The following is a 19,082-nucleotide window of genomic DNA, read 5'->3' as shown; positions in this document are numbered from 1 at the left end:
TTGATACAAGTTTAAAATCTATTTCCTTAAGGAATCTCTTGTTGAGGTGCAATCATATTTACAAGAAAATGATTGGCTTTGAGATACAAGATGGGTCAAGGTTAAAATTTTGGGTGGTATACACTTCTTCTAAACATCTTTTATCTATGTTCTAAGTTTGAAGTTTTAATGTCGACGTGTATTAAATCACGACCCAGACAAAAAATTATGAAGAGGGGAAAAATCTACAAAAACAATATGTCTTCCCTTGAAAGGAAAGTACTTAGTATAATACTTTAGTACAGTTATATATACATGTACTCAATGGCATAGTTTAGTTCTACAAATCTGAAATTGCACAACATCTTGAGAAAATAAATGTTAATCAAAACTCGGATTACTTTTTTTTCTTTTACATTCATCTTATTACAAAGCAAATGTGATCAAAGTAAACTTTAGAAAAAAATCTAACATACTTGAAGAAGATTGGTACATACAATTCGGGTAATTCCTCAAATCAAATGTCAATAATCTCACTTGGTTAAACCAGACATCACTTAGTGTGCGATTCCGCGTAATATTGTGACCAATAAGTTTATATTATCCGGGACATAATGTGCAATGAATGACATGTGAATCAAAAGTCAATCAGGTGAGTTTTTTTTTTATCTTCGCGCTCTATTTAACCGCCATGAAGCAAACTTTTAATCTTTTTTTTCCAGTCAATGAACATTCCGATGTAAGCCGAGACGTATTTTAAGATATAATTGTAATTTACAGTACCGATCAGATCCAACCGAACACCAGAGTAAACCCCAACTAAACCCCGGGTTTAATTGGGGTTTACTCTGGGTTTACTTTTTGAAAATTTTGGTCCACTCGGGGTTTACTTTGGGTTTACTCGGGGTTTAAATTGGGTTTACTTTGAAATTGCTTTTGAAGTAGACTGTATGCACTGGAGTGCGAAGCAGACTAGTGTTTTATCTTACCATCCTACTGCCTGTTATTCCTGCCCTTTGTATATTCCGAATACACAGTTAGCGTCTGCTTTCAGGGGTATACTTCTGACTGGGTTTACTCTCTGTGTCCACTCTGGGTTTACTTTGGGTTTACTCTGGGTCCACTCTAGTAAACCCGAAGTAAACCCAGAAAGTAAACTTAGGGTTTAGTTGGGGTTTACTTTCTGTTAGGTTGGGTCTGATCGGTACTGTAGTTATTTAATAGTTCGATGTCTGTTTTTATTTGTGAGTGCAACACTTAAGGCAAATCCACTGAAGTGATGGAAATTGTCATGATCAAAATCAGTTCATTATCATTTAAAGATTGCATAATGAAAAAGATTTTATCTTAACTTGACAAATTCATTTTATGCAGGCAGCGGCAATTGAAAATCAAAATAACACAGTCGTTTGAGATACAGGTGGAATACAGTTAAAAGACTATATATATATATATATATATATATATATATATATATATATATATATATATATATATATATATATATATATATATATATATATATATATACTTAGCGTCTGCTTTCAGGGGTATACTTCTGACTGGGTTTACTCTCTGTGTCCACTCTGGGTTTACTTTGGGTTTACTCTGGGTCCACTCTAGTAAACCCGATATATATATATATATATATATATATATATATATATATATATATATATATATATATATATATATATATGTATATATATACATATACAGTTAAAAGACTATATTTATTTTTAACATGGACAAGATTAAGGTTATGCAATTTTTTGCATTTTTTGATATTTGATAAAAGTAAGTTTTCATTTTAAAAGAACATACAAATTGGAATTCCTTCCAAAATGTTTGCTTGACTGATCAAACGTTTTTATGTTATTCCTTCCATAACTATTATGTCTCATATCTAATAGTTTGTTAAAGTTTGAAATACCTATTCAACGTTGTTTTGTTAAACAATATGATTGTTTACTAGTAATATACCTCAGTTATGGTCAGACTATCTAATCCTAATATTGGTTTAAAATGACTAAGCATTCTAGCATAAACTTAAATTCGAAAAAATAATTGAATCTATAGTAACATGAACTGCTCTGTAAATATCTGTTATTATATGATTCTTTTTGTACAGAAACAAATCTAAACTTGGAACGGTTAAGCTTTGTGGCAATTACAAGCGTACTAATGTTGGGGTTTGGTAAAACAAACATGCACTTCAATCAGTGTATGCAACAGTTTTTGGAAAAAAAATGAGAACTAAAATCGGTCACAGTATTTGAGATATCATATATTTTTTTTTAAAATACCCTTCATTGTTCCGTTGGTGTGTCGAAGAACCTTGTACATTGTACAATTGTACATATTTCTGGAAAACAGATACTCGTAAATATCTTAGTATAAATACTTTTATTTATTTTAAACTTTTGAATATAGAATGAAAACGCCTATGTGTTGTTTTTTCCCTAAATATTCAAGACACTCTTTCGTTACAAGTTTAACAGTATGTTATACATCTGTATAGGGTGTAATTTGTGTTTCCTTTTAACGTTCATATAAAATTATATTTTAATAAATGTCCTTGAGTTATACAAATAAATATATACATGTACATGTACCTTCAAACAAACTCTATAGGGTTTGCTTGGAATAATAGTTCCTTGTTTGCTCATTGTCTGCATGAAAGCATGTTTTGCATTTATTTAGTTACATACAAAGATAAAGGGGAAAATAACTAATTTCCTTACAGCTGTTAGCTGCGTCCTTATTGCATTTCATATTTCAGTTTAGAATGAAGACTTGGTGAGTACAGCCTTGTTTGTTTATTTGTTCCTCTTTATTTCAACACTTTATGAATATAATTATAATGGCTCTACAGGAAATATTCATTCACATATCACAGTAACAAAATTGACAAGGAATGACTTGACTGCCTTTATCTCTTTTTATCTATATTATATTTGTTTTAATTAAGATTCAGACAATTAAATGAATATCATTAATATTATTTTCTCCATTGCAAATAAGTATACTTTCCTTTGGCTTCTACTTAGGAATGGTTGTTATATCGGGGGACAATAAACCTTCTATTGTCGTTACGTTCAGAAAAAAGATAATGATTTTTCTACCATTTTTTGTTGACAATATCCTTCCCTGTATATTTCAAAATTACTTAAAATCATGAACGTATCTAAATTTTAGGGAAGATTATGTTGTTTTTATCTTTGTGAGAAAATAAGCAAATAAGCAAGTAAAGCATAAGTTGTTGAAGAGGTTCCATTGTCTCTTAATCTTCTTACGTCCAAAACCATGAAATGTAGACATATTTTTTAAAATATTCAAATTGTTTACTGCCGTTCTTCTGATACTTGTGTAAAGCAGTAAACGCAAAATGAATCTAGATGAAGAAGGGGATCATCTTTCCGATAAATACTAAAAGTAAACAAAATATTTTGGCGAATTTATTTTTTAAACATATCATTTGTTTAAAATAAATGTTAAAACAAACAAAAACTATTTTAAAAGAAAGAAATATTTAAGGCATCGGCACTCGGAAAATTTCTATAACAAATTAAATCTTCGTAAATATATGACACAACAGTAATAATGAATAATTTAATTCTGGTTGTAACGCGGCATTCGATTGGAGAGAGAAATTTAGTTAAATTTTGTATAACCCACAATGCACCAACGTCAAAAACGTAGTAATCCGCTTGACGTTACGTTTGAATTTTGAACAGATTAATATCATTTTTAAAAGTAAAATGCACGAATTTTGTACAGTAAATTACAGAAAATAAAATAATAAGTAATGAACTCATATGTCTATCCAAGTTATAAGAGTATAACCTGGGTTGAGACAGATTACGCTTTATAATCCGCGAGGCGGATATGGAAAGAATAATTTAGTTTTTCTTTAGTATTTCCTTTTAACAAGCAGTTAAAAGCAGTTTAAAAAAACGTAAATTGCTCCAATCCAGGTTATACTCGTATGTATTGGGTAGACATTGAGTTCATTTCTTAAATATGCATCAGGTAGAGACTCCCTTAACCAATGTCAAAATTTACAGTTTATTTTGAGAGAAGGTTACATGTACCTAAGTATGACCAGTATTTCTGTGCGTGTGTGACAACGATTTATGGTTTAATCAATGATAAAATATGGAAAGAATAATTTGGTTTTACTTCAGTATTTCCTTTTAACTGTCAATTTGCTTAAAGATTAACAGCTTAAAAAAACGGTCAACATCTTACAAGCAATTCCCTGAGACACCCCCTTTAGTAACCTGTTACAAGTTACACTGATTCAGCAATATCAAGACCAAACCATCCGACTTGTTTATACATATTAGTAAAACACTGAAGTCTGAAAATGTTCGTATCTTATATCCTTATTTATTCATTAAAAAACGGGTTTGTTTACATTTTGTAGCTTAAATAACATGGACAAGATTACGGTTATGCAATTTATCTTGCATTTTATGATTCTGGAAAAAAGTAAGTGTTCAATTTAAACAAACATACAGCTAGTAATTTTTTCGAAATGCTTGCCTGTCTAATCAAACTGATTTTTTTTTAATTCCAAGCATAGGTTTAAACTTCTTACCATTTTAGCATTAAATAGAAAATAAAATCAATGTGCATACAAATATCTTTAATCTATAGTAACATGAAATGCTCAAAGAATATGTGTTATTGCATGCTTGTTTCGAGGCATAAACAAATTTAAATTTGGGGCGGTATGTTATGATGGTGGCAGACACTGGTCATTCACAACCAGGGTTACCAAAGTCCCTATCATTATCCATCACATATAGACCGATGCCTTCAGATCCTTAGTTGAAAACACTTGTTTGATGTGAAACACTGTAAATATAATTATACAATCTAAGCTTCCTTTTTTCCGCTGTTGCTGCTTTTGACATTGTGACATAAAATTAAAGTTATTGTGGTTTTCTCTGCTTTATATCAATTACAAGCGTACAAACTTGGATGTTTAAAAAGCAAAATATGCTTTTCAATCAGTGTTTGCTACATTTCTGAAAAAAAAATAAACCTTATATCAATCAAAAAACTGAAGTACTGAAAGCCGGGCTCTTTTGGTGTGTCTTTATGCATATTGTGTAGTAAAGACTGAAAATTCTCTCTCTTTCTCTCTCTCTCTCTCTCTCTCTCTCTCTCTCTCTCTTTTAATGTCGGCAAAACATCAGAGTGCGACGAACTTTTGTAAAAGGATATCAACAAAATATGCCTGTGCATAGTCTTGTTTTTAAAACACGTAATTAATATGAAAACTAAAAAAGATAGACAATTCTCTCAAAATTAAAAGAAAGAAACAAAAATGCCAACACTTTTGGCAAAACGTGGCTCTTTGTGTAAATATTTGGTGTAGCGGAAGCTTTTACTTTGACGCTGTTTGGTTTTTTTGTTTACTTTTGAAGTTGTGCTATTTATAGTAACATTGGCGATTTGCCTGCCTACAGCCAGGACTCTGCTTTCAGCAGAGCCCGGCTAAAAATTAAGAACCAATATCAATCTCATTTTTGTGATATCATATTTCAATCAAGACACTTCATACTTCCATCAAATAACATGTTGATGTGTCAAGAAACCTTAAAATTGTCTGATGCCGACAAACCTACATGAACTAGACAAAAAAAATGCGATTAGTATTTAGAGTTGATATTCATTATTTACACCCCCCCCCCCCTTTCACTCTAACTATTATCAATTTTGCGATTTCTGGGAAATTGCCACTCGTAAACATACTAGGATATATATATAGAGAGTTGATATTCATTATTTAACTTTTTTTCCCCTTTCACTCTAACTATTATCAATTTTGCAATTTCTGGGAAATTGCCACTCGTAAACATACTACGAGATATATATATATATATATATATATATATATATATATATATATATATATATATATATATATATATATATATATATATATATTTCAGGCTTTTGTATATGAGTGCAATTGCATGGGGGTTTTTTTGTTCTCAAATTTTAAAAATACGCCTTTGATTTAACTTTATGTTAATATAATGGTTAAGCTGTTACATTTTTGACGTTTATACATTTTGATGCTATAAATTTCCTTGAGTTTTTTCTTATGAAAATACATATACGTTCATACGAACTCTAGAGGGTTAGCTTGGTATAATTTCCTTGTTTGCTCATTATTGCATAAAAGAATGTTTAAGCATTTATTAAGCCAATATCGTTGCAATAAATAAACCACTTAATGTTACAAATATCTATACTTCCCCTATAGTAATCTAATACCCCGGAAGATTAGAACATATCAATTTTTTCACAAACAAAAGCATATTGAAATGTAATATAACAAATTTTCGGTGTTCTGTTTGGGAATAAATTCAATTATTAAAAAATTTATCGCTCTAAAATGATAATACATTGTAAATTACTATTATGAGATTCATCATGTTAAGTGAAATCATTGATAATCTACTCCCGTAGATCAATTTTCGACAGAATTATTCCCCTTGGACGTAGAAAACTCCAATTTTTTGCAGTTTCTGTTCATTTTCTTTGCAGATGTTTCAATCATTTGCAATTTCCATTCAGTTTCTTCACAGATGTTTCAAAAGGAGGGGGTATAAGTGTTTTACAAATATCACTTGTTAATTTTAAACATGTAGGCATATTTATTTGCATATCTTGAATTAAAGTTGCAATCCAAAGTATCTCCCCGATGATTACGTGTAACTCGTCCTACACTTTCGGCCATGAATGTTATTAGTCAACCCGCGTTTTTTCCACACCCTTTTTTTCTAAAGTTCTTTCCAGTATCTAAAATCGCGTTAAACTGGCACATTTAAAAGTATACTTTTTTGGTATTAATCTAGGATCTCCGATCCAAGCTATTTGCCAGCGATGCATAATGAACACATCCTACATTCTCCGCTCTATGATGTTAATTAGCCAACCCGTGATCTTGGTTACCGTTCTAACCATCAAAACTAAAATCGCGCATTCATGAAACAAATGGCTCATTTATTTAGTCAACATTTGTCAAATCTCTATTTCTACTTATACCCTTAATAAGTTCCCAATAAATACTTGTATATTTACTCTTTACGTAATCATTCAATATTATTTCATTGCAAGTATTATTTTGATGCAAACTCACACTGACTTGTATCCGCCAAAGCGTGTCCACCACCTTACTCTCATTTTTGCTATTTCGGGAAGGTTTTTCGAAAATGTTAAAATAATTATTTATCATATAAAATTCAGTTTTAGATTACTGACATCGGCTCACATGTGTTGAAATACCAAAGGTGTAAGCAGTTACTCTGGTACAGGCATTTCGTAGTTTATTGACAAAATGTCTTATTTTATAAGTATAGATATAACAAATAGTCAATAATTGAGACAATACAAGTAGCTCCTCCTAAAAATATTGACCGGTCATCTTTAGTCTTTGAATTAAAATGATTCCACAGTTTATCTTTTTGAAATCGACCTGCTAGCAATAATATCTTGAGAATATCCCCTCTTTTGTAATTTATCGTTTCAAATTAATTGATTCATACAGAGGCATAAATAGATTTTCGCTACTCCAAAACAATGTGACGTCATGATAGGCAATTACTCAAGGCAAGTAAACAACGGCTGTGAAATGCGACTGTTTGCTATCATAACAGAAACAAGGATTTGCGAATTATTGAGAAGTAAAAGCTCTAGGCAACATTTTCACATTCAGGTCCAACAATTCATGTATTGCCCGAATTTCAGTCAATAGCTGTTTGATTAACCCTGCAATTAAAATATATGCTATACCCCCGGCGTCGGCGTCGGCGTCCGGACCTGGTTAAAGTTTTTGTTGCAGGTCCTATATCTAAGTTATTACTAGTCCTTTCTTCAATAAACTTAAATTGATGGTACATCTGGACCTACTTACGGACTTGAAAGATGTGGATGCTGAATCTGGGCCCTGCTTTTTAGATGCTTAAAGAGGTTAAGGTTTTTGGAGCAGGTTGAAATTTTTGATGCAGGTGCCCTTCTTATTAAGTTACTACTGGCTTTAACTTCACCAAACTTGCTTGGATGGTGCGTCTTATGATTCCAATGCACCAGACAGACTTTAATGCTGAATCTGAGCCATAGGTGTTATATGCTGTAGGAGGTTAAGGTTTTGGAGCAGGTGGCCTCTGGTTATTATATCTTAGTAATTACTGGTCCTTACTTCACCAAACTTGCATAGATGGTGCGTCTTATGACACTGATGAACCTGACAGGCCTGAATGGTGAATCTGAGACATAGCTTTCGGATGCTAGATGAGGTTAAGGATTTTAGAGCTGGTTAAAATTTTTAAGGCATGTGCCTTTTGATGATTAAATCTTAGTTATTACTGGGCCTAACTTCGCCAAACTTATATGGATGGTGCGTCTTATGATGTTGATGCACCTGACAGGCTTGAATGCATAATCTAAGCCATAGGTTTCGGATGCCGGATGAGGTTAATTTTTTTAACAGGATTACATGTTTAATAGACAGTGGCGTAGCTACCATGTATGCTTATATGCCTGAGCATGCACATCATTTGAGGAAAAAAGGAAGAAACTCAGTTAAAAAAATAAAGAAAAAAAAATTAAAAAAGAATTCAAGTATTAAAGTCCATACTTAGTTATTCCATCAACCCGTTTCCGTCACCCGGTCCTACTTTATCCGGAATCTTTGTATCGACATCCCAAATACAGACACGAAATGTGGTCTCACAGTACCATATTAAAGAAACAGTACACAGTGCATGTACCTAATAAAGCAAAGGTTTATTTTGTATTTGAACTTAGTTTTATGCACCATAGAATACCACAGCTTTATTGAGATATTCATTACCATAAACTAGGTGAAAACGAACTTAAGAATAAAAGCTTTGAGTGTGTCAAAAACAAACGTCAAAAGTTTTTTCTTAGTTTTTAATAAGTTTTGTGATTTTATTTTATGCCTAAACTACAACCAAAAAAATTTTAACTGCCTAACAATATGCTTAAATAGTGAGCATTCCTTTCAATTTCTGCGATGAGTTTTAGTGTTAAAATCGTCAGAATCCATGAGCTCCAGACCCCCTGCCATTTTAAGCATGCACTTTGTTTCTGGTCTAGCTACGCCACTGATAGGTAATAGTACAATTTATCACCTATGGATAGACTCCCAACAAAAAAACTCGTCAAAAACCTGCCGTCGATCTAGTCAGATTCAAGACAGTGATCTGTGTAAAACAAATGATATTACTTGCCAAACGTCTTAGAATATATTCAATATTAATATTAAGTGTTAAAGAATTAACGTCCTAGTCCAGAATTAGTTAGCTACCAAAATGTCTGTATTAGCGAGTTTTATACATGTTTATGAGAATATGTTCATGTATTTATTTTTTTGTACCATAGTGATTGCAGTTATTGTTGAATACCAATTACTGTTTGCAGGGTTCTTTTCGCCCCACGTTATTTCCACCCATCTGCACTTAAGCTTGTGAACGGTTTCGCCCCGTCTTATATTCGCCCAGACACACACCCCTGCGAATGTTATCGTCATTTAAATTTAGACCACGCGGTTTTATTTGACCCTTTCAGTTTCGCAGTAAAAAAAAATCGTGCCTCGTGTTTATAGTCTATTTTCTAGAATCTAGGTAATTGTAGTCAAATATAAAATCCAGACGTTTATTGAATTTAAACTTAATTTTTACTAACTGGTGGATAAAATGAGTTCTGGAAGTAAATGTGACAATGCAAAAATAAAGGGTTTTTTCTGCTGTTGCAACAAATAACTTGCTTAGTAGCGATCTTCCCTAAGGATTGATTTTCGATCCGCGCCTGACCTACTAATCTATACTACTATATTAAAATAATAGACTCGAATTTTTGGTCTTTAATACCGAGAAATCGGAAGAATACTGTCTTTTGTTTTATATATTTTAAACACTTTGAAGATTACCAATTCGTTTTTATTTTTCTCTCGGTTAAGCTTCGCTAATTAATAATCAACGAAAATTCCTCAAAAAATTCCGGAAATCACCTGGATTTTTTGGATTTTACAATCTTGCGCTTGCGCAATACATTCACGCTAACGGGATCTTTAGTTTATGTTTCCACAATATCACATCTGCATCAATAAACTCGGAAATGATAATACAAATACGGGTAAATTTTCATTGGACATTTGCTATATATTCTGTTCATATATATTAATCATTTCTTATAAGAGAAAGTATAAAATAACAAATAAACATTTCAACTAAGTACTTACTTTTGTCTTTGTGATGACAAAAAATATTTGATTACATGCAAAAATGTTACATTATATTTGTTAGGAGATTTTTAATTGAAAGGTATTTGCAGTCTCAAAAAGGTTTGTTGTGATGAATTTGACTGTTATTTTCAAGGCAACTTCATTAACTTTCTCCAAAATCGTTCCGGAGCGATTCTGCAATGTTCTGCTACATTACGGGTATAAGGGAGGCATTCTAAATGTGACGAGGGCCTTTCTCGAGACACAGTTAGATTATTCAAACTAAGGAAAGTGTAGTGAAATTGATAGCATTATTGTAGGCTTATAGCTTTGCTATGTAAATGTCAATTATAAGGTGTGTCGATGTACCTATTTCGTAAATGTCCGATATGCAGTATCAACCCGTGCTCGCACGGGTCAAAGTCTAGTAGCATTAATAGTGAAACAGACAATACTATTTAATGCAGAATGTTCCTTGAAAATGGTTCGATATATTCAGTTTTTATACAAAACAGACACCCAATCTTTTTTTTAAAGCATGGTATTGCACATCAAAAGCATCAAACATGGCTATGATTTTATCAAGCAATCAAATATACGATAACGAAAACATTCCGAACACATTCGCAGGGGTGCTTAGGTCAAAAGCAATTTTCATCTTAAGTAAGAACTTCCAATGTTTCTCCATAAAAAATTTCACAGGAACTGAACAATTAGCAACAATATAGAACATTTTGAACACATTCGCAGGAGTAACACAGTCATCTTTAATGAGAGATCACTCGTTACAATTTGCCCCGTCTTAAATGCATGCATGTACATGTATACCGTTGTTGTATAGCAGTTTTTCCCCCATGGTAGCCTTTCCCCCCGGAAAACCTACTATATAGTAGCCTTTCCCCCCGGGGGAAAAGCTACTATATAGTAGCTTTTCCCCCATAGTAGGGTTTCTCCCTCACGTTTTTGGTTCAGATTTTATAAAAAATATTTATGGAAATCCAGTTAGGATTAAAATCAATGTTTCTACACTCCCAAGTTGCATACATGTATATCTGCATTCATCTGTACAGGTTAAGTTTCGTTTTGCCGATTTATTATTTTTATAGACAATGCTGAAAGTTGAACATGTGTGTAATGGAATTACACATAGAACTTAATTTAGGTAATTTATTGAAAAAAAGTTTTACAAGTTCTGAAATTGTATTAAAAGAGAATGTTTTAAGAATTTCTTGATAAATCTATCAGACTGTTTGTCTGTTTGTGAGAATTTCATCCAGGCTAAACCTCCGTTTTAGAGGAAAATTGTTTCCGATGTTTCAGAGCCCGATTCTTAAAATCCTTTTATAATAATTATAGTGCATATTCTTTAGGGTCCAATGTCTCATAAACTAGAGATGACCATATTACCATATTTTTATAGTGGCAGTGGTTTACCACTTGAAGATGACTCTGAAAATTTCAGCCCTCAGGGTAGTGGCCCTTGATGTTTCAGGGCCCTATGTTTAAAACCCCATTATAATGATTGAATAGTGTTCTATAAGTGGGGACCCGAATCTCAAATTCTAAAGATGACCAATTAACCATATTTTCACAGTGGTAGTGGTATACCACTAGTAGATGTCACCAAAAATTTAAGCCCCCATGTAGGGTAGGAGCCTTTGTTGTTTTCGAGCCCGATGTTTGAAATCCAGTTATAAAGAATATGTATTTTTAGGGCCCCATATCTCAAAAACTCTAGATAACCACATGCACATATTTTTACGGTCATTTAAAAGTAAAAACATCATTTAAAAATACACAATCACTCATATATTTCTTTATCAAAATGATTGAAAATTACATTTAATTCTGCTGCTTTTTTTTAAATTTACGAACAAAATTTTTTAAAAAGGTACCCGGGAAAAATTCATTATTCTTCAAAACATTTAATCAATTCATAAGATGACTAATGATATAATAAATAATTAGATAAATAAATCAATGAAAAGGAGAAACCGAAAATCAAAAATAAATAACCAACCTAAGCGCATATACGACTTTTTTACTTGTTAGTTGATTAGAAGAACAAGCTTATATTTAAAAAAAAAGTCAGCTCATCACAATATATGTGTTGGTTGTTTTGGGGTTTTTTTTTTTTGTTTTTGTTTTTTTAATTACCCTTGTTTAATTGTTCGTAGAAATAATATGGTACACAAGTAAATTTTAATTGCAAAAATATGAAACAAATTATTATAGTATAAATTTTTAGGTCATTGAATCGTATATCTTGATTTATATGGCATCGATTTTAAAATTGTATATTTATAAATCAAGTTGCAAACATAAAAGTGGAATAATTAGCAAATGGTGAGTGACAATATAAACATAAAGTTAGTTCAGGCTCCATTTCACATTTTCCAAAGTAACCAGCAAAGATACCGACATTGTTCTGGTTGTGAAGACATTTCATTGTTTTTTAAAATGTTTACATCATAATTTCCCGCGTTTCGTAGAAATGTGCTTAAAAATATGGATATGCGTAACTTTAAAACGAAATTGTAAACACTAACTTTACACATGCTTTTAATACATAATTAAAATACCCCTCACCCATGATTTCGAACCCCATCAATCAAAGTAAAACTAAAACATTTCAGTTTCTCATTATATCATTGCACCCTGTCTCCCGTTTGATATTTAGAAGAAGAAATATATTATAATTGTTTTTAAGCTTATACATTGATGGTAATACATTGGAAAATTAAATTTCCAAACCGGCGTTTTTTCACTCAAATGTGTTCTCACGAGTTCATAACGTCGAAGTCAAAACTGTAGATAAGCATCGATTAGATGAAAAAGATTCGAGGTATTCCGAAATCCGTGTAAAAGGTGTTCCAAAAAGGGGTGAGAACAGGTGAAATAAACGATGATGACATATGCATGTTATGAAGGCGCATGCCTTAGTTCATATTTTGGGTTGAAAAAAATAAATGCCATGATTATCCTTTTTTGTGAGAAATTAATATCATATCAGTTATTGCAAATTATTGTCACGAATGGTCCGCAATAAAGATGGCCGGAAAGTAAAAATGGGGGGAAAATCCACTATATAGTAGGTTTTCCGTGGGGGTAATCTGGCTATAAAAAGGGGGAAAGCCCACTATATAGTCAGCTTTCCGTGGGAGAAAAACTGCTATATAGCCATTTTTCCGGGGGGAAGAACTGCTACATAGCCATTTTTCCGGGGGGAAAGATGGCTAGGGGGAAAAGGCACTATATAACACCGTAATACCCTACAACAGATGCTAAAACTTCTAATTCCTTCAAAAGTTTGCCGCAAAAACGTCTTTATTAGCGGTATCTATTTATGTGTATGAGGATATGTATATGTATTTATTCTTTGTACAATATTACAGTTTTTGGTGAATGTGTGATTTTTATTTACATGTTTCTAACATTAGAAAAGGTCTGTCCTGGTGTGGTCAAAAGAGATAATGTTGCGCGTAGGTGGCTTGACTTGTTGTTGACTGAAAGTAAGTTCTCTAATCTTATAATACTTTTCTTAAAAAATGATTATATTCATCAGGGGTGTATCCCTTAACCATGGAAACGGAAGACGTTGTCATTAATTTGCAAGAGGACAACAGTTTTACACTCAATTGTACATATAAAATAAGTACAGAAATAATTTCGTACGGAGGAATCATGTGGCAAAAACAGATAAATGGTACATTCAAAGATATAGCATTTTTTTCACATGCTGGTGGCAAACCTCCATTTTTTGAAAAGGAAATGGAAACTTTATACGAAAACAGAACAGAGCTCATCGGCCCAAATACCTCCCTCTCTGCTGTGATGATAATAAAGGACCCTGTCTGTACTGATGAAGGAACATACAACTGCTTGATACGATACTTTTACGATAATTCACTTAAAGCAAACACAACCCCATCTGTAGTTGTATTCAATTGTAAGTATATCCCTCCAACTAAATATAGGATATTTAAGAGTTACTAAACGCATTCGATAATTCTTTCAACAAAAGTTTGTCAAAAGTGAACGTCAAAAATGGATTACTTTGAAAGAACTTTTATAATTGTTTTTTAACTTGTTCTTATGCATATGAAGTACAATAAAAAAAAATTCTGATTATGAATACGTTTAGTCAGACCTCAAAAAGCAATTCTATAAACATTATTTATTTTTAACAGCGAAAGCAACAAAACCTGAACAGTTTCTGGTGTTTCCAAATGAGGTACACGAGAACCAGTCCATTACTATACATTGTATTGCAGATGTCGGAAGTCCACATGGATATATTCAAATTTGGAAAAAAACTGAAAAATCTAATACATCTGAGGTGATTTACAAATCATCCACAACAAACGGCAAAACAGAAAACTGTACAGAAATAATCAATGTTACCACCACTTACATTATGACCAGAGAAGACAATGGAGCTCTCTTTCGATGTACCTCAAAAAACAATTTCACCAAAGAGTCAATACCGAGTAGCGATTCATCAAAAATTTCGGTTATCTGTATGTAAAAAAAATCATTTTATGCATGCTATATTTTATTTTTATTAAACTTAAATGATATCAAATTCCAACTCATGAAATCGTATTTGTCCTCAGGCACGTAGCATCGGGGTGGGGGGGGGGCTGAACCCCCCCCCCCCCCCCCACCTCTTTTATCGCAGTAAACATTTTTTTAATTTAAAAAGTAAATAATCATGGGGTTGTACCCCCATACACACTTTTTGGAGCATGTGGAATGAAATTGAAAGGGAGGAAATTATCAGCGAAATTGATGTTGTATGACGCTATTCTATACATATTCAGTATTAATGTGAAGCAATTATAAAGCAATGCGCAATATATTCTACATGCCTGTTTTTAAATATTATCTTTCTTTCTATCATTATATAAACGCCCGGGTCAAGATGCAAAATATGTACATGTAGCACTATTTGCATGTTGTTTATAAATCAGATGGACCTGGCACGCCTGCAGTCGTCTTGTCACCAAACAAGCCAGCGTACTTTGTTGGGGAGTTTCTCACAATTCAATGTAGTTCTGACAGTAATCCACCGCCTGTCTTTACTTGGAGCTTTAAGCCACAAAACAAATATGGAGACACAAGGATCGAATATTTTCAATACAAATCTAAGCTAGTGTTCCATAGCCTTAAAACGGAGAATGCTGGAACCTATACCTGCACCGTTAACAACGCGACAAATAATCTAACCTCTTTTGTTTTTGTCCATGTCAAAAATTATGAGAGAATATACACTGGTTGTGATCAATGTGGATATATCGAAACATGTCAGCAGAGTAATGAAAAAACGGTTTGTATTGTCAATATTTGGATGCCTATCGCAGTGGTCTGTATACTGTTAAGTGCAACATTCGCTGTCTCGTCTATTGTTATGATCAGGCAGAGAAAGAGAACACAAGAGAGCACTGCAACCAACAATATAATATTTGAAAACAGGTTGGTAACCTTATGGTTCAAGTTTCAACCTTTTAACATTCTTTCACATATTTGCAATTTTACTAAATTTAATTATAAATGGTCCGCATTAAATAAAGTGTTCTATTGTAGATCATTCAATTATAGTGTAATGAAAAGTGATCGCATATCAGAATCAGTTTCGTTTGGAGACAGGCGGAGAGATTATCCTTTGTTTACGATGTTTGAGTTTTCTCTCCTTTCCAGATATTAAACTAATTTGAATTTTTTTAAGCATTTAAGTAGTAAAATTGCAAGCCTAATTTGGTTTGGGTCTACCTATATTTGTTCATTTGTTTTACAATCTATGCTTAGAGGCTGAATAGCTATTATAATAATCATTTTGATAAACTACATTTACATCCAATAAATGTAAGTATTCGTTGATTAGATCTTAAAATTTTACCTTAAAATACATTAAGGCTGCTCCCATATCAAAGTTACCGTTAGTCAGAGAGCAAAATAACCATGTAAATATTATACTCTTCACGGATCTTATTTATCTAACAGTTGCTGCTTCGATATTTTGAACGGGGTTTTAAAACAATTTTTGATAAATACATGTACGTTATTTCTCTCTTTTTAGCTCACCTGAGCTGAAAGCTCAAGTGAGCTATTCTGATCACATTTTGTCTGTCGTCCGTCTGTCCGTAAACTTTTCACATTTTCAACATCTTCTCAATAACTACTGGGCCAATTTCAACCAAACTTGGCACAAATCATTCTTAGGCAAAGGGGATTCAAAGTTGTGAAAATTAAGGGTCACACCCGTTTTCAAGGGGAGATAATTAGAAATTAATGAAGAATTTCGAGAAATTTTCAAAAATATTCTTCTAAAGAACCATAGAGCCAGAAAAGCTGAAACTTCTGTGGAAGCATCCTCGGGTAGTGTAGATTCAAAGTTGTGAAATTCATGACCCCCGGGGGTAGGGTGGGGCCACAATGGAGGGTCGAAGTTTTACATAGGAATATATGGAGTAAATCTTTAAAAATCTTCTTCTCAGAAACTAATCAGCCAGGAAAGCTGAAACTTGTGTGGAAGCATCCTCAGGTAGTGTAGATTCAAAGTTGTGAAAATCATGATCCCTGGGGGTAGGGTGGGGCCACAATGGGGGGTCGAAGTTTTACATAGGAATATATAGAGTAATTCTTTAAAAATCTTCTCCTCAGAAACTTATCAGCCAGGAAAGCTGAAGCTTGTGTGGAAGTATCATCAGGTAGTGTAGATTCAGAGTTGTGAAAATCATGATCCCTAGGGGTAGGGTGATGCCACATTGGGGGGGGGGGTGTTAAAGTTTTACAAAGGAATATATAGAGTAAATCTTTAAAAATCTTCTCAGAAACTAATTAGCCAGGAAAGCTGAAACTTGTGTGGAAGCATCCACAGGTAGTGTAGATTCAAAGTTGTGAAAATCATGACCCCCGAGGGTAGGGTGGGGCCACAATTGGGGGGGTCGAAGTTTTACATAGGAATATATAGAGTAAATCTTTAAAAATCTTCTTCTCAGAAACTAATCAGCCAGGAAAGCTGAATCTTGTGTGGAAGCATCCTCAGGCAGTGTAGATTTAAAGTTGTGAAAATCATGATCCCTGGGGGTAAGGTGGGGCCACAATGGGGGGGGTCGAAGTTTTACATAGGAATATATAGAGTTAATCTTTAAAAATCTTCTTCTCAGAAACTAATCAGCCAGGAAAGCTGAAGCTTGTGTGGAAGCATCCTCAGGTAGTGTAGATTCAAAGTTGTGAAAATCATGATCCCTGGGGGTAGGGTGAGGCCTCATGGGGGGGGGGGGTGTTAAAGTTTTACAAAGGAATATATAGAGTAAATCTTTAAAAATCTTCTTCTCAGAAACTAATCAGCCAGATGATTCTTTATAATTGTTAAGACTTTGGCTCCAGGACAATTCTTCGGCCTCACAAGAAGGTTCAGAGTTTGATGTAGCTTAATATCCCATATATAAACAATTGTAAAGGATCTTTTTGAGAACTGCAATACTCAACATGTGATATGACTATAAAATCATCGTGTTAGAAAAGGGACTAATGATTATAAACATAAGAATATCCAGTGGGAAAAATGGATTTTATTTATAAAGGATCTACATGTATTATTGTACATTGTCCAGATTGTTTGTATTATGACTCCATTAAGCTGATTTTATCAAACCTATTGTTCCTCAGGTGAGCGATGTGGCCCATGGGCCTCTTGTTTATTATACAACTATTAACATCATATGAATCATATTCAAGACAATTCGGACTTCTTTAGAATCCCTCTTCCATTCTACATCCAAACAAAAAAGATCGGTTAAAATCTATTTTATTTTATCTTGTTTGCAGATCTCCTCCATCTGATGCTACATCTGAGAAAGTGGATCTACATGGAGGGTACATATCACCTGAGGATTTAGAGTGAGTTTGTATATGCTGTTTATCCATTTAGCGCAGTGGATTTAAATCATTTTCAATTGTAATTTTGCTTGATTGATTTCTAGTATATTAAGTGGTTGATTAAATGATTGATTAATACTCTAGTGAATATGGGTTTTTTTTTTGGTAGTTTTGGGTCTCCTTCTCCTACTGTAACACAGAAAGGAAATGGTGCTGCATACTCGCCCCTATAGAGATTTAAAAATACTGTAAACACCGTATTAAACTCATAGTCTCATAAAGCGGCATGGTCACGATTTTAGTCAATTATTTTCTCCATATTTAATGTTTAAAATGCTTCAGTAAGGCATTTGTAATAATCAACCAAAATTTGAATGTCAGTCGTTTATTTGTTATGTAAACAAAGCTCGGGTCATGTGTTGTTGACATTTGTAGAATTCCGGGCTTATACCTAAAATGATTGTTAAATACAAATTAGCAATAGAAAAATCAGCTTAATAAATAACCTTTACCGGTGTATTGAACCAATGCAGACAAAAACATGACTCGAACAATATTTAGAAGACAATTGTGAGCTTATATATAACACTACGACTGATACCCAGCTTTTGGTCGATCATCAAAAATGCTTTAATAAAGCACTATATATAAAAACAAAAATGCGAAATTTGACCAAAATCGTGACCATGTCACTTTATATTCCAGAATCCATTCTTTCGTTATCTTTTATACTTATTTCATTTTTACTGATTATTGCGAATATACATGCAGCTTAGTGTAATCTTACAGACTTTCCTTGAACCATGCAGCTGAAAATAAATTTGATGGACTTACGACTGAGAAGTAGGTGCAAACTATGGATCAGAAAAAAATGAACTTATATTCTATTATTTACATATGGGGTGTTTAGATCGATGATCTTAATATTTTTGGCAAATAGCCTGATGGTTTT

General features: G+C 32.9%; 1 protein-coding gene across 1 annotated transcript; it reads left to right on the top strand.

Moving 5' to 3' along the window:
* Positions 1-4,418: 4,418 nt before the first annotated feature.
* Positions 4,419-18,363, top strand: LOC128183316 (nectin-4-like). Its single transcript, XM_052852277.1, has 6 exons — positions 4,419-4,473; positions 13,812-14,195; positions 14,437-14,766; positions 15,220-15,721; positions 18,080-18,151; positions 18,300-18,363. The coding sequence occupies exons 1-6, from the start codon at positions 4,419-4,421 to the stop codon at positions 18,361-18,363; spliced, it is 1,407 nt and encodes a 468-aa protein (XP_052708237.1).
* Positions 18,364-19,082: the final 719 nt, after the last annotated feature.

Source organism: Crassostrea angulata, chromosome 5 (assembly GCF_025612915.1).
Source record: "Crassostrea angulata isolate pt1a10 chromosome 5, ASM2561291v2, whole genome shotgun sequence".
Taxonomy (NCBI): Eukaryota; Metazoa; Mollusca; class Bivalvia; order Ostreida; family Ostreidae; genus Magallana; species Magallana angulata.
Note: the sequence above shows the minus strand (reverse complement) of the source record. Positions and strands in the feature narration are given on the sequence as shown.

Bases quoted from the DNA above. Each gene is read 5' to 3' on its own strand.
- LOC128183316 (XM_052852277.1), top strand. From the start codon at position 4,419: ATGGACAAGATTACGGTTATGCAATTTATCTTGCATTTTATGATTCTG. The intron at 4,474-13,811 runs GTAAGTGTTCAA...TATATTCATCAG, and splicing joins TTTTATGATTCTGGAAAAAA to GGGTGTATCCCTTAACCATG. The intron at 14,196-14,436 runs GTAAGTATATCC...TATTTTTAACAG, and splicing joins ATCTGTAGTTGTATTCAATT to CGAAAGCAACAAAACCTGAA.